This window comes from Struthio camelus, chromosome 10 (genome assembly GCF_040807025.1).
Source record: "Struthio camelus isolate bStrCam1 chromosome 10, bStrCam1.hap1, whole genome shotgun sequence".
Classification (NCBI taxonomy): Eukaryota; Metazoa; Chordata; class Aves; order Struthioniformes; family Struthionidae; genus Struthio; species Struthio camelus.
In genome coordinates, this window is record NC_090951.1 from 15,617,977 (window position 1) to 15,633,956 (window position 15,980).

The 15,980-nt window shown below is 37.0% G+C and overlaps 2 protein-coding genes across 9 annotated transcripts in view; one reads left to right on the forward strand and one right to left on the reverse strand.

Annotated features, from left to right (window-relative positions):
- ITFG1 (integrin alpha FG-GAP repeat containing 1) overlaps window positions 1-3,389 on the reverse strand; it is a 107,367-nt gene extending 103,978 nt beyond the window's left edge. Inside the window, exons 1-2 of the mRNA XM_068955975.1 lie at window positions 3,054-3,389; window positions 491-563 (exon numbers count right to left, since the gene is read on the reverse strand). Of these exons, the coding sequence (XP_068812076.1) occupies window positions 491-563; window positions 3,054-3,336 (356 nt within the window). The 5' untranslated portion in view covers window positions 3,337-3,389. The remainder of the gene's footprint in view (window positions 1-490; window positions 564-3,053) is intronic.
- Window positions 3,390-3,394: 5 nt separating this feature from the next.
- Window positions 3,395-15,980, forward strand: part of PHKB (phosphorylase kinase regulatory subunit beta) — a 102,707-nt gene continuing 90,121 nt past the window's right edge. For 2 of the 8 annotated variants that reach the window (XR_011143274.1, XM_068955966.1), the window contains exons 1-2: window positions 3,395-3,616; window positions 13,849-13,938. Coding sequence is in view for 7 of the 8 variants with exons in the window: in XM_068955966.1 (XP_068812067.1) it covers window positions 3,532-3,616; window positions 13,849-13,938 (175 nt within the window). In the remaining variant the exon portion in view is untranslated. Of the gene's footprint in view, window positions 3,617-6,329; window positions 6,425-11,941; window positions 11,960-13,848; window positions 13,939-15,980 lie in introns of all 8 variants that reach the window. The other 6 variants (XM_068955967.1, XM_068955968.1, XM_068955969.1 and 3 more) reach the window with 6 other exon arrangements.

Genomic DNA, 15,980 nt, shown 5'->3' on the forward strand with positions numbered 1-15,980 from the left:
CACAGAAGCTACAAGAATTTTGCTGAAAACATGTCTTGGAATGGAGACTAACCCTACCTTCCAAGAAGATTTATCTTAAGATATTGGCGGCAGCTGGCTTTACGAGGAAATAAAGTTCTCAAACTAAGTCAGCTGCAAGAAGTTTCCAAGACATAAGTATTTTTAATATTAATTAGAGGACAAAAACAAACTGTAGATATTTCATAAGAAGGTTGGAAGTCATGTCTACTAGTCAATTATATGAATGACAAAACTCATCTCCACAAATTCTGTCATGTGACCCAGCAGTCAAAACAAAGCAACATAAAAAGTATCAGGCAATGAATCAGAAAACTTCCTAGTCAAAGACTTTGAGCTCCAAGAGTAAACTGAACTACAGAGCCAAACAGGTAAAAACAACAGAAACAATTCTAGTCATGTTCCCATTGACTGCAGAGATGCACTTTCAACAGAAATTACCACTTACATTGTTTCCTCATTGAATACTTACTTCATTGATAACCTAACCCTGGGCTTAAAGTATGGTTCCTTTTGGTCTGCCAAAAAGATAAGCAATTCATTTCCTGCAAAAGCAAATAAGACTTAATGAATAACCCTTAAAGATGAAGATCACAAATGGGTTCTATACGAAAATAGTATTTCAAAAGCTATGCTGTCAGTAGTCACTTCTCACAATAGCAGAAACCTTCAAAGAGTTCCCACACAACCACTTCCTCCTCCTTCAAAATGAAGCAGGAGTGCTTCTTCAGAACAATATAAATCTAAATGCATCTCAAAGAGATGCTAATGTCAAGAAGCTTCTTTGGGCCCGAGTGTTGGACCTTTATCCTTCCTATTGTTACCACATCTGTTAAAATAAAACTTTCTATAATGAATTAGAAAATGTTACCTGTGGAAAAGCAGTAGGTAGCAGTTCCATACTAAACTAAACTAAAGCTAACTAACTAAAGCTTAAAGGTAACTCCAAGTGAAACTCACAGAAGTAACCCACTTCCCTTCAGCATTTCCTCATTTAGAAGCAATGATATATGCTACTTTCATGTAATTATTTCAGGATGATCTGAATAAAAGCCTACATATTCTGTTAGACAATGAGTTGGCATTTGAGGAACAAAAAAAATTTGTAAACAGAACTTCCAAATGCACTTTCATTCAGTAAACTACAATGCATATGTACTTACTTCCGAAAGTAAAATCATAGTCTACAGCTAAGAAAAAAGATTTTCTTTTTCTTTTATGCATCCTCAATTATTTTTGTTTTCTGCATCCTCCAGACAACTCAGCTGTAGCATCCTGAACTGTAAGAACTGGGTTACTTGACTGGAAACAATTCTATAGCTCCAAACCTGAGCTACCACAGTGCATTTGAGGTGCATCATTCTGTGGCAAATTTCATGGCTGTGGGATAGCAGAATACCAACTTCCTCACTGTGGAAAGAAGGTAACTGCCATGAACTTATTTGCAAAGGAGAATATGCCAACAATGAGTATATGAAAACAAACCCTTTTACTATGGGTAAGGTGACAGTGCAGTCCCATCTGACAAGCTAACAAAGCCAGGGCTGCGCTACACATTCAGAGGTGATTGAAGAAACTGGTACATAGTAAGGTGAATAAACCTGCTGGCTGGCTAATGTTTTCATAACAAAAATGTGGGTCACCTAATGACTTGTCACCTGTCTTTTTATTCTCTATGTGATAATGACCATGAGGAAGAAGCAGAGCTATCACAATTTACACAGATCTTACACAGATCAGGTTCCAAGTCAATTATAACTTGACTGAGAAACGAGATCTTCTGGAGAAATGAGATCTTCTGGTCACTGTAGACAGATCTACGAAAACTTCAGCTCAGTGCTCATTAATAGTCCAAAAATCCAGAATATTGGTAATTATTACAAGAACAGAAAGCAAAGCTACTAAGCCACCACATAAATCTGTTCACATATACCTTAAACGCTGTTTGTAGTCCTGGTCCTCTCATCACAAAAAGGCGACAGAGGAACAGGAAAAGTACTAAGGAGGATGATAAAGATGGAATAGCTTCCCTATAAACAACAATTAAATAGACAAGAAATCTGCAGTCTGAAAATCTGAGTGAGAACACAGAAGTTTCTAACACTGCCCAGTGAAATGGAAAAGGGGAATAGGAGAATGAGCAAGTGCCCTGCGCTATCCAAAGAGGCATCAAATCCAATTAGAAGGTGGTAGGTTAAAAAGGCAAACAGCATGAGTTTCCCCACTTGCAACACACAAAACAGGTAAGCTTATACACCATTTCATTTATCTCTACATTACTGCATTGTACTTTCAAAAATGACTAGACCTAGAGCTGGTAGTTCTGAACTGTTCTTGTATCAAGATACTTTGGGATTAAGGTTACCTCTAAAGTTTTGCTAGGTTACGCTCATTTATAAATCTCTGAGCACAAATTGAAAGACTAGGTCTTTAGCTTATTTCACAACTACAAAATTAACTTTAAAGAAAACACTTCTTGCCCTATATAAAACCATAGCTCAGTGCAAACGAAAAAATATTTATTTCCATACAGAAAATCTCTCAGGAGTAAAGCAAATGACAATTTTGATCTTGAAAATAATCTTATTATTCACTTTTCTCACCTTCAGTAATACTGCAAACTGAGGCTCAGACATGAACATTAAATGATATATCTTAAAATATGAGGACAAGAGGCTAATAATTCCCAGAAGAAAAAAAAAAAAGTTTTTCCCTACCCCAAAAAAGAGAAACAAATTTCCAACAAGAATTTGTGGCTTTTCAAAAATACGTTATAATAAGGACACACAGAAACACAAACGCCCATCAGATGAAAGCCCCGTTGCTGTGACATTTATACCTGTCGGTCTACACTGCTTGCTCTGTAAGCGTACGATAGGCCGCCAGGAAAAGCACCTCACCGACAGGTGCTTATGACACCGGGACGGAAAACCCCCGCAGTACTTGCCCGGGGCTCCCGCCAGCGCTCTGTCTCCCCCCACCCCCGGGCGCGGACCGGTGACGGCTGCGCCACGGCGGCGACGGGCCGCACTCACCGCCTCGCAGCACGAACAGGTCCGTCTGCTTGTCCGAATTGAAGTCGCCGAAGGCCGCCAGAGTCCCGTAGGCCTCGGTCCCGAACAGCTGGGCGGTGACATTCTGCAGGGCCCAGCCAGCCCTCACCACAGCCAGGAGGAAACACAGCCCGGGCGGCCAGCGGCGGCGGCAGCGGCGGCTCCCCATCCTGCGGCGGCCAGCGGCGGCAGAGGAGGCGGCGGCAGCCCACCCCCCGCTACCCCCACCGACATCACTTACGGCAGGCACGGGCGGGCCCGTCATAATATCCGGCTCGCTTCCGGGACTGACCCCGCGACTTTACGACAGTAGCGTGACAGGCGACGCGAACGCCCTTACGGCTGGCTCGGGTAACAGGTGGAGGGCGCCGCTAGGCTCGCTCCGCGTAGCACCGGTGAGGCGGCGGCGGCCGCTGCCCGGCTCAGAGCGCAGCGGCGGCAGCCGCGGGTCCTCCTGGGGATGGCGGCAGCGGCGGCGGCGGCGGCCCATATGGCCGATGTGAGCTGGAAGATGCTGGAGCTGCGGGCCCGCACTAAGCGTTCAGGTCTGACCTCTCGGCTTGCCTGAGGAGGGGCCTGGGGGGCTCCCCTCTCCTCTTCGCCGCGAACTGCCCTCGATCCCGCTTTCCCTCCTCTCCCTCTGCCCCCTCCTTCCCCCCGGCTCTTGCCCCAGTTGCTCCCTGCGGCTGTCTGCGCTGCCTCCCCGCAGCTTCGCGTGTCACTCACCGCCGGCCCCGGCGGGGCCCTGCCCGGCCGCTCGCGCCTGGCCGCGCACCTGTTGCCGGCGCGCGCGGGGCCGTTGGGCGCTCCCCAACCGCCGGCGGGGCGGGCGGGCGGGCGCGCGCGCCGGGCGGGCAGCGGCGTGTGGCCAGGGCGGGCCGGCGGCCTGGCTGCTGCCGTCGCCCTGCTGCCGCTACTTCAGGAGGGGGGGGTCTGCTCTCCGGCCGGTACTGGGCCGTAGTGCAGCGCTTTAAAACGAACGTCTTGAGCCAATGAGTATCCTTAACGAGGCAAAGTTTCGCATTCTTTAGCGGTGTGATGTGTCAGCGCTGTTGTGGAGGTGGCTGTTATAGGGTAGTATGTCGCTGCAGCTTTTATAAAGCTGTTGAACAGATTAAGTATTTTGAAACTGCAGACGATTTTACGCAAAAGTGCTAACTCTTGCCTGGTATTGATTGGATTTTTTTTTTTTTAAACCTGGCGCTTTCTTATTCTGATTGTAGACTCCATGGCAGCTAGATTCTGACCTCAGATGAAAGGGCGATGTTTACTCAGTTGATGTGACTTTCCAAAGTTAAAAAACCCTGTGTATTTATTTTATTCATCTTTTTCCAAAATCTAACATTAGTAGGGCTTTTATTGTTAACAGTCTAATAGGAACAGTTTTCCAAGTGATCCCTGTGGTGTTTTATTGTCCTACATGCTCACAAAATGCCACCATAATTTCCTTATTTGCATATTTCGTTGGTCCTATTGCAGTGATGACTAGTCAGACAACTTGGAATGTGGAAGTAAAAGAAAATATTGTAGACTACCAAGGGGATGGCTCTCGTAATGAGAATTAATCGATGGACAGCTGTTTTAACGTGTATGATTTGAAAAGTTGCACTTATGTGTAATACTACTTTGTTAAATATAGTTAGAAAGACTATTCAATAAACTGATTGTTATGCTATGGCCAATTTTACAGTACTGTTATCTGAAAACTAATTGATCAGTGTAGCCACTGAGCCCTGCAAAATAAGGTCTGGATCTGTATGTTTGGAGTATGTGAATTCTGAGTCACGAGACAGTATGCTTACTTTGGGAATTCCTTGCAGAATCAGGTCTTATGACTGTAGGAAGGCATTCAGACGACTTTAAAACATTTGACTTTTTCTTAGCTGTTGCTGCCTCGTAATTTTTGTTAAACACAGAAGAAAATTATTTCTATGATAACAGTAGACTATCATAGTTTACTTTACTTTCTTCTTTTCCTAGCCATGCAGCTTCTTATAATTTTAATAGTAACCGAAGAAATTTACTTACTAAAGTCATTTCTTTACTGAAGAAATAAAAATGATTTTGGTTCAAATGCTGTTCCGATAAGTAAATTGGTTTAAAAATAAATTTTTCATATGACTTTGAAGGTACTAGTCCTATCTAAAAATGAAAGTTGTATTTTTGATTCTCAAGTTTGCTCTTGCATCTTTATAAGTATGTCAAAATTTGTATAATTTCAGAGCTTTTTTATTCCCTTACTGGCATAGTCAAAAGCAGCCATGGTTGGTAATGTCCCTGAAAGTGACTGAAACTCCCACATACTGTTCTGAATTGGCTGAGATCTCTGCTCAAGAGTCCCAGTTTACATGAAGTACTGTGCTCCTCGTGGACCTGTTTTTTTTTCTTTTTAAAGTATATCTAATAAACATGGAGCATATACTCATACTCGTGTATGAAATGCATGAGTGATTCATGTTTTACTATAGATGGTAAAGTATCATTTAAGACCCTATCCTGTAGATATTAATGCATGTCATGGTATTTATATATATTAAAATATGAATTACCTTTTTGTTAGTGAAAACAAGTTTTGTTGGTTTTTTTTTTTTCAACTTTCCTTGAACAGCAAAATGTTTCATTCATTTTTACTGCAATAACTGTCACTTAGGAGCAGATTATAAAAAATGTTCAGGAGTTGGCCATTTTGCAGACCCTGGAAATTTTGGCTGCTTTGAAGGGCATGAATTTCTTTAAAGATCTGGAATGGGTTGTCATCATAGTTATGAACAGTATTTTCTGATTTTTACTTTCCACACTGGAAGATGTTCTACTTTAAATAACAGAGATACTCAATACCAGAATCAATGCATATTGCTGCAAAAAACATTTTAATATAAATTGCTTATGAGGTAAAAGCGGCACTATGCTTAGTAGAGATGGGGTGCTAAAATTCTACTTATTTCTTAACATTTTTATATGTGTTAATTAGATAATATTTTTACTTAGTCCTGAAATAGAACATATCAAATAGACTTCATCCTGCACCTGCTGACTTCAGTAACAAATTCAAAAATTACACTCCTGTGTAATGTTGGAAAGATGGACTTTGCATAGAGTATGCCATTTTACTTGGATAACATTTAGTAATACAATGAAACTTTACTACCCTTTCTGCTGTGCGCTGCCTTATGTTAATAACTCCACTAACATTGCTTTCACTTAATTTAATGATGATTGCCTTTAACATTTACTAAATGGTTTTGAAAATTGCTGTAGCTTAGCCTGAGCCCTTTGTGATTAGCTGCACCAATTTGAAATGGCCAATTTGGATGATGACAGAACCTCCTCTGCGCATGCCTTTTTGAGATATGGTAAGTGTGTAGTTTTGTGTTTTGTTTTTGTTTGTGGCTATTTTATTCTTTAGAAAATAATTGTTTTATGTTTCATGTGTGATGTTTCAGTTTTGTGCTAGCCATTTTTTAGAACTGTACAGAGAAGAATTTAAATAGAAATGTGAACTGTTACAGTGAAAATTTTATGAAATTGAAATCTACCTAGATTGAAATCCACCTTTCATATTTTCCTATTTGGCTTATGTTTTTTTATTTTCTTACAAGTATCTCACAGTATAGCAAACTTATTAAGAAATTTCAGTTCAGAGATTCTTACTTAAGATGATAGTCATGTGAAAGGTGCTCTAAGAATGATGTTTAATCCCTAAAAGAAAACCCAGCATGACTACTTTAAAGAAGAAAAGTAACACTTCCAACAAGTCTATCATTGTCCTAAAGTTGTCTTTTGGAAATGAAGCGGAAGCAAAATAAAGTCCTCCTCCCCATGCCACTGCTGGCACAGCTTCTCTTTTGATATAGTGGAAGATAGGTTATCTGAAGTTATCAAGACCATTACTGTTCTGATTTAGGTCAGTGTACTTTGAAAAAGAGTTTGCCTGCAGCAAACTGTCTGTATGTGATGCTGATGTAGGAAAAGTTTGTGTAGCACTTGCTTAGTCTGTGCTGAAACACATAAGCAGTAGAAATTTCAGTGAGAATTGCAACATATGAGGATTTCAGCTGTCCCTTGCAACAGTGGGGTCACTTGAACTACTTTATTGTGCCTGTGACATTTCTCTTCTGTTTCTCTAATGTCAAAGGACCGGCAATGCGTTGACATTATAATGAAAAATACTGTGTTTTCCTCATTACTGTGTTGATACTTGATGTTTGTCGTCTTGGCAATGACAGAAAATAAACATTTTTAGTAATTTAAGAGCTGTTGTTCTGAATTTTCAGGTTGACAAATAACAACATAAAATACTGATTGCCTTGAATATCTTGAATGGTTTCCTGCCTTGCTTGCTAGCATTTACCAGCCTAATGTGGTAGAATTTGGCATTTTGCTATATTTTGCTTGTGTGAAGCCCCCGTGTCCTGGTGTAACAATCAATGTTTTATTTACGATGTTCAGTAATTTTTGTGCGTTCATAAATTATTAATTGCTGTAAATTCTGAAATCAGTAATTTGTATTAAGTGTAATGGACTAAAAAGAGAAGTCACTTCAGATGATTAGAAAATAGACAAATGACAAAATAAATTGGTATTTTTTCTTTTTTCATGAAATTCTAAATGTGTTATATGCACAATCAAAGCCACAGTTTTTCTTGATTGTTAAAACATTTTGTCACTTCAAAACTATTTCAATAAAATTACTACAAGATTTTACTTGTTTATACCTGTGCTGTTATCATCCCTCAGTCTAGGTAAAACTTTCTCCCTTCTGTTTCCCTTTATCCTAAATGACAGGAGTAAATAGACCCTGCCCCAGGCAAGAAAGGAAATGTTGTCATAGAATTATAGAACAGTTCAGGCTGCAAGGGACCTTAGGAGCTCATCTAGTCTTAACCTCTTACTCAAAGCAGGGTCTTGTGTGTAATGATTTAAAACAAACAAGCAAACAAACAAAAAACCCCCCCAGCAACAGGGTTGCTACATCTTAAGTTCGTGGGATCCTAGTTCTCAGATATTATGTATGTTAGAAATGCATTTTCCTGCAAGTGGAAAATTAACTCATTTCCAGCCTGTGCCAAGGATAAAGCATGAAATTAGTTTTTCTCATAAGCACAAGTACATAACTTGCATCATCCTAGTTTCCAGTAGTATAGTTCTCTACATCTAAAAAAATCAGCACACAATTGTATGGATTTCAGTAGTTTCTTCAAACGTAGATTCAGAGTGAAATGGTAAGGTTGTTTACCAGTTACTAACACCATACTAATACCAATATTAGAAAATACATGTCAACTGATTAGTGCAGTAATTGATATATCTGACAGCTTTTATTCTGGAGGAAAAAAAAAATCTAGATTTTTTTTTTGAAAATTGCTGCAAAAACTCATTTGATGTTTTTAAACTTTTGAAAATTATTTTCTGGTATCTCCTTGCTCAGCTATGTGGACTGGGTAATTAAGAGATTCAACTCTGACTTGAAAACAGGTGTATTTCTTGGCAGACAACTATTAGTACTGAAGAGCAAAGCTGTTACATACAATTTATTCTACATTAGGCCTCACCTCAAGAGAGGTTGCAAGAGGAGTCTAGAGGAAAAGGAGAAATGATGTTGGGAGGATATGATCCAACTGTCTTGATTTCATTTCTTCAAAGTGTGCAGTGTAAAGAAATAAAGTCGTCTTTGGTTGCAGTGATTTCTACAATGCCAACGTAGTTTTAGCTGTTCCTTTTGTAACTTGTTTTTGCTTGCCCATACTAGTTCTGGGCAATGAAAACTACATCCAGAAACTGCATTAAAGGACTATGACCAGTTTGGATGTCTCATGATATACATCAAATCTAGAAAGAAATGTGCTTTCTCAGCTTACTTTGTTTGGGGGGTGTGTGTGTGTATTTTAGGCATGCAAGTGTACATTTATGTTTTTTCTTCTGGCATTTAAAACGTTGGAAATAAAATTCTTGTCTTTTTGCTTCTCTTTGCTTGTGATTAAACTTCATAGTGATTTTTTTAATTCTGAATTTTGTAAAATGAGAATAATTAGTGCATGGTGAAACGTGCAAATATATATCCGTAGACTACATCCAGAGTTCCATTCTGATGCCTATTTTTCTATAATATCTACCATTTCTGCCATCTTCAAGGGATGGGTTGGTGTTCAAAGCTCCTGAAAATCTGACTTTGGGAGCTGGGTTTCAAAATGTTGGCTATAGCTTTTAAATATAAATATCTAGGCTGTTTATAGTTCTTCCCCAGAAAGCAATTAAAGGTAACCTTGAGTACAACTGGAATAAAAATGATGTAGGTGGGAAAGTTCTTTGTCAGGAGGACATCAGTATTCACAATATCCAGAGGTGGTGTATGCGGAAGTATTTGCATAGCTAATAGCTTATCTCAGAGAACTTCCCTTAGTTTCCTTCAGTATTGCACTCTGCTTAGAGGATGTCATTAGATTGTTAATTTTTCCTGAAAATGTTGTAAATCTGGTTTCATCTGCTGTTAGTAGTTTCTTATTATTGTCTTTTAAGTCTTAAATATCTTGTCTGAATTTTACTCTAGTTTTACATTAGTAATTGATAGCTCTATTATCACTGTGCTGCTTCAGATCTCTTCCTTTTCTCTGATTCTTGAAAGGAAATGACTACCCTTTTTAGCAATGCTTCAACTTGAAGAATGGTGAAACCATGTTATTCCTGAACTTGTAAGCCACTTCTGAAATGAAAGAGGATTTATTTTCTCATTTTTTCATTCAAAGTATAGATGTAGCATATTGTTTAGTCAATGCAAGAAAAACAGAAATTTAAGTGGAGTTGGGGTGAGGATTTTGAGTGTTTTCTTATGAGATGTAAAATCTTGATGCAGGTGGCAGCATTTTGATTTCCTGTCTATTAGTATTTTTAACAAATTCAGAGTAGTTACTGACCTGCAGCAGTCTGCCTCTGACATAAGAAAATAATTGAAATATTTCATTCTTTGTGGAAGAAAATTTAAACTACCGCGTACCCTATTCAAATTTTGTATATGGTGGTATATAACTGTGCAACTGAAAGAATTATTAAATTAACTTTTTTTTTAATCCAGCTTCCTCACATTTTCTTTTTTAGCTTAAAAAAACTGCATAATATGGTTACAATGAAATAAAGTTGGTTTTGGTTTTTTTTTTTGACAAACACTAGTTGAAATACATGTCCTTGTTCTGTTAATTCTAAATGCTAACATAAAAGCTGAGGACTCAAGGGTAATATTAGCAGTGTGACATTCTTTTTCATTTAAGTGTTGCAGAGCCTGGCTGTCATCTTGGATTAAAGAAAGAAAAGAAGCAAAACAATATCTGTTTACAGTACTGAAGTATTGTATTATACTTACATAGATCAGCAAGAGTCTTTTTGGAATATCCCCAAACTACATGTTTCACTCTTGGATGTGCTCACACACTTAGCTCTTAACAACAGCATTGCCGTGGATGGGAATGATGTGATATATTTTGTATGACACTGTCACCATCTACAAAAAATATATATTGATTTGTTTAAAAATTAGGTTTTAAACCCGATTTTTTAACTTTGCCAAGTATATCTCATTGCTTTCTCCTTCTTAATATCTGCAAGCTAGTCTCTATCAATTTCAGAGATCTCCCATAAATTTAAGTGTGGATTGTCATAGATCATAATAGCAGTGTTGTGAAAGGAATTGTACTGTTCAGTGCATGGTAGCAGTTCCATACATCTTATCTAAGTGGTCAGTAGTAATGATGTGCATAAAGTTGAGAAACATGCCTTCTAAAATATTGGGGTTGATGGCAAATGCTTTGTATTTACATTTTTTCGCTGCTTTTAAGTACTTAACTTCTGGCATGTTTTTTATTAATCTTATTTTTTTTAAAGTATGAATATTAGATGTTATTTATTTTGATAACAATTTTTATTATATGGTATTGGAAAAAATTTCCAGGTTATGATGTTTTCCCAAGGCTTTCTGTAGTTCATACTGTATTTGCAGTGTTGAACGGCTGTTAGCATAATTTACAGGTTGCATAGGGATCATTCTGAATATTATATTTAAAAAAAAAAAAAGTTCATAACTTTATGCTAGTAGTTAAGTCCCAGAATTTAAATAATCTGTTTAGTTTATGGCAAAACTAGTCATTCAAATATGATTTTTTCCTCTTCAAACTTTTTTTTTGGAAGTCTAAAATTTTCATTCTTTATATAATATGTTATTATGACAGAGAAATAAACTATTAAGTAGGTTTCTTTGGAAAAGAGAATAGTTGCCTTCAGATGTGTATGTCCTCCAGGATTAGGCTTTTTTAGCTATCCTGAAAATATTTATATATGGCTTCCATAGGGTTATGGTCTCACTTAAAAAAAACGACACAGAAGGAGCAGCAAGCTTTGTTTGTCCTGCCTGTTTGTTCCTTTGATGATTAGTTGATACTAATTAAACATAATTTACTGCAGGATTTGTCCAGGAGAATGCTGTAGCCATCCAAGCAAAAGATATAGTGTAGATACCAGGGAGGAGTTCATGAAGAGTATGTGGAAAATTTTCTTAATTTTTAGTATTCCTTTAAACAAATTCTCCTACCTGTACTTTTTAAAGAATAAAACTCTTCACTTTTTGTCAATTTTCTTGAACTTTGAGTGCGCTTAATCTTTCTGTTTCATCAACAGTCTAGTGTGGCTGTTTCAAGTTATTTCTGTGGGTAAAGTTTCAAACAGTTAAATGAATATAATTTGTAGATGGTGATCCTCTGATCCTTTTTATTCTATTTGATCTTCTTTCTGCCCAAAGTTGAAATCTTCATTGCTCTGAAACAGAAGCCAAATATATATATTTTTTTGTTCATGATGACTTTATTTTGTTTCTCTGTTGGCCACAGAGGGTCACAGACTGTCTGGTAAGTATGTTAAAACTGAATTTTATTTTGGAAACTTCTGACTTGTGTATATGTGAATACTCAATGCTCTTAACGGTGCAGTTGCTAGGGTTAACAGTTTGCAAGAAATAGACGTTCTGAATGTGCACAGTACAATGTGCTATATATATGTTATATAGTTAACAAATCTAAGAGAATCTTTATTTTGCCTTTGAAAACCTCTTAAGTAAACATATAGAAATGTACTGTTTTATGCAAATAAGTCACTGACTGAAGATTTTTTCCTATGCCTGTTTTGTCCCACTCTAACTCAATCACCTGTTAACAATTACAATTACTGCAGTGTCACTGTTTTGTGCTTTTATAAGACAACAGAATTAGTAGTCTAACAATATAAATTGTGGATCTTTTAAAGGACAGAAATTCCTAGGCAAAAAGAAGTAGTAAAAATAATACTACTTCGAAAAAGTCATTTACACTGGTTTCAGAATGTTGATTTTTAAACAGGATGTGTGAGTTGTTATATATAACATCAAAAATTGTTTTTCCATTACAGAACAGCTTTGTTCCTTTTAGCTTGGTTTCTTAGGAAACTAAATCAGTGGGCTGTCTGTACTTCCCTCTCAGGCCCTTTACCCCCTTTCATGCTTTTTGTAACTTGCTATCATAGTAGTAGGCTGTAATTCTATTACAAGGCTGTAGTGGAAGCTACGTGCAAAGTATGTTGTTAAACATTACCCGAGAATCCACACAGAGCAGAGCCACAGGAATCTCTTCAAGCAGGGGTGTTTTTGTTTGAATTTCTTGCGGTGGGAAGAAAGTGTTTTGTTTTATTTTTAACTGCTACTGTTGCAAAGCAAAAGTAATAGTAATTTGGATGTGTGGGCTATTTATTTGAGTCCTAGAGGGGCAAGAAATTTTCCAGTCACCCCACCAGGCGATTTGGTTAATAAAGCCTCTGACACCACTCCATGCACATTTATTTTCTTTGAATGAGAGTCCTGTATATGGACGATCTCCTGTCTAATGCTTGGATATGTGCTGGGAGTACAGAAGAAAGAACTTGAATTGGAGCGCTCTGCTGCATCCTGCCAGAACTGCTTGGCTGTCTGGAACTTCCTTGGCAGTTCATTTCCCTGAGCTTTTCAGAAGGGACAGCATGCAACCTGGAATGGAAAGAGGAAATTTTCATTCTTCCTGTTATCTTATCAAATGACTCTGTGGGAGATCTTGCTATCCAGAACGCTGAATAAAGTCAAATGGATTTATGGAAGGAGAACATCATGTAACTCTTGAATTAAAAATTGGAAATTATAGTTTACCCCAGTAATTTTCTCTAAAAATTATATGTTTCTAACAGGCAGCTCATTTCAGCTACTGGAAAAACAGACTTTTCAGGTGCAAATAGCAAAGTAGTGAGTGTGTGGGACACTGAGAAAGAAGGATGTGGTTTTGATAGCATTGTATTTCTCTGGAGCATAGGTAATTTGGGGCTCTATCAGTTGGGTAGGTTGATTGAGCTTTGGTAGTATTGGAGAACAAGCTAACTTTTTTTTGTGTTTCAAGACATGAATGCAGCTTTTTTTGATAATGCATGAAATAGACTGTCTTCAGACAGTTAACCTATAAACTTATATTGCCTTTGATGTAGCTACATACCTGCAGGTACTAGAGATCCAGATGGAAATCTTATTTGCATGGACAGCTAAGATGGAAAGAATGTGTATGGAAATGTTCTATTCTTTGAAATTATAGAAAGATTATGAAATTCTTTTTTGTTTGAATTGAAATTAGATACAATGTGTTTTTGTATAGCATAAACGTGAATAAATCCTATGACAGTAATTTTTAGCAGTAACAGAAATTGTGATACTAATTCTGATCTTTTTTTCTTTTTCTTTTTTTTTAAGGTTCAATTTATGAGCCACTTAAAAGTATTAACCTCCCAAGACCAGAGGGGGAAAGTCTGTGGGATAAGTTAGATCATTACTACAGAATTGGTAAGTAAAACTTAAGAATTGTTCCTACCGTGGAAGGTCTTCAGTGTAAATTTGTAAAATATTTACATGTATGAATATGATATTAATTAGCTTTTTTCAGCATAATATCTGTAGTCTTTAATAAGAATTTTTATTTTATTTTTCCAAAAAGTAAAAAAAGAGTCTATCATTACAATTCCTCATAAGATTCCTGTGATGATAATAATGCATATATATGGATATTTCATACATTGCTTGAAAAACCTTGATCTGTAAATAGGGTTCACAATTATCAGCTGCTAAGTGTGTTCTCAAATGGTAAGAATGGATTCTGAGATGCACCTGATGGTCTTGCATGGGGAAGGTTAAGGTGATCTGCTGACAGTTTGTAATGCTTTAAGTAACCCAGATATGAATGGCAATTGATATTTACATGTTAAGTATAATTCATCCATTATTCCTTGTCTGCCCTTTGCAGCAGTAAACTTTGACCTCTTCTACTTGAGGATAGTTTCCTAAATTCCTGCTGGGAGTTTGAAAGGTTCCAAAAAAAAAAAAAAAAGAAAAGAAAAAGAAAGGAAAAGGATTGAATTACATCTTTTGCTGAATATTAGAAGTGTGTATTGGAAGTCCAATCTAGCTCTAAGACTGAGTTTACAATTCTTCTAGATTAAAGAAATGGTAAAATGATAGCCTATTATTATGTTGTTAGTCATATAAAACTGAGAGAAATTTTAAATGGAAAAAAGTGTTCTTGCAGTGTTTGTAACATTGACAGGTAATGAATAAAAATTCCAGGTTATTCACTAAAACACATGAGGTAGCTTTAGGCTTGTTTACACGTTTGGCAATTTGTTTTAGTTTGTTCACACTTGTAATGTCCTTAGCCGCTTTCATTTTTATATAACTCCAGACTAAGCAAACTGCATAGAGGATAGCTTTCTCCTCTCTAGAGATTAATGTTATTTTTTTATAAAAGCTTAGTACATACCTTAGAAAGGTATAGGGGTGTCTTGTTTAGGACCTTTTTAAATGTTGAGCCACACCTATTAGTTTTGGGTAGGGGTAGGAGGAGAGGAGAAAAAAAAATTCCCTTTAGTATCATGATGAGCAGGGCCACTCCCACATTAATCCTCATACTCCTTTTTATTTCTCCTAGGGAGTCCCCTCCAACTGAAATATTGGAAATGTGATTGGAAAAGATATCCCAACTACAGTGTAGCACTGAGCTCTTAGTTATGAAGCTATCCATATAGTTGTTTCTGAATTGTTGAATAAAAGAGTTCAAAATATCTAGGATAGATAATTAAATATACATATTTCAATATTGCCATGTTGTTTTGTTGTATTATTTTCAAGAGCTGTTAAAATGTGTCTAGCCTGGTCTTGTAGCTATTGCGAAGACTTGAAGTTAGTAGAAATTTAAATATATACGTGAAGGCTTTAGGCTACTGTTACGAAAACATTATGCGTGTTTAAAAAAAAAAAACCCACACCATTCCCAATTTAATTTGGACTGTTATTGCTAGAAATATACATATTATACTTTTACACTCTGGAGTATGAATTTCTTTCACTGCTGAGTGATGGTAACTACTCGTCTGTGTTGTCTGTGTTATTCTGTGTTGAGCAGCAGCGCTGCCAATATTAACTATTTAAGTAAATGAACAGCTTATTCTATGCTTTACTGTAAATGTGGAAAGTTTTTTGTAGCTTGAGTCTCTTGTTCAATTATTGAGTAGATTTATTCCTTTTAGATATGTGTACAGCTGCATTGCATCTGCATATTGAAGATATATTACTAAAGTTTCTGAGTTTCATAGGAAATAAAGGAAAATTCAACTTCCAGATAAAAATTTTAGGTCCCGACCACATTCTGAAGCTCACATTTGTTATTTGTACAAGTATATTTAAAAAAAAAAAAGATTTCCATCAATAAACCTGAAATGTGAACTAAATTTTTTTTTTTTAAGCTATCAAAATAATTGTTTAGTTACTAGCTGTTGGCTGATTTTGAATTGGCACAAGGTCTGTTTACAAAGTTTAAAAAACTGCTGTAGGTA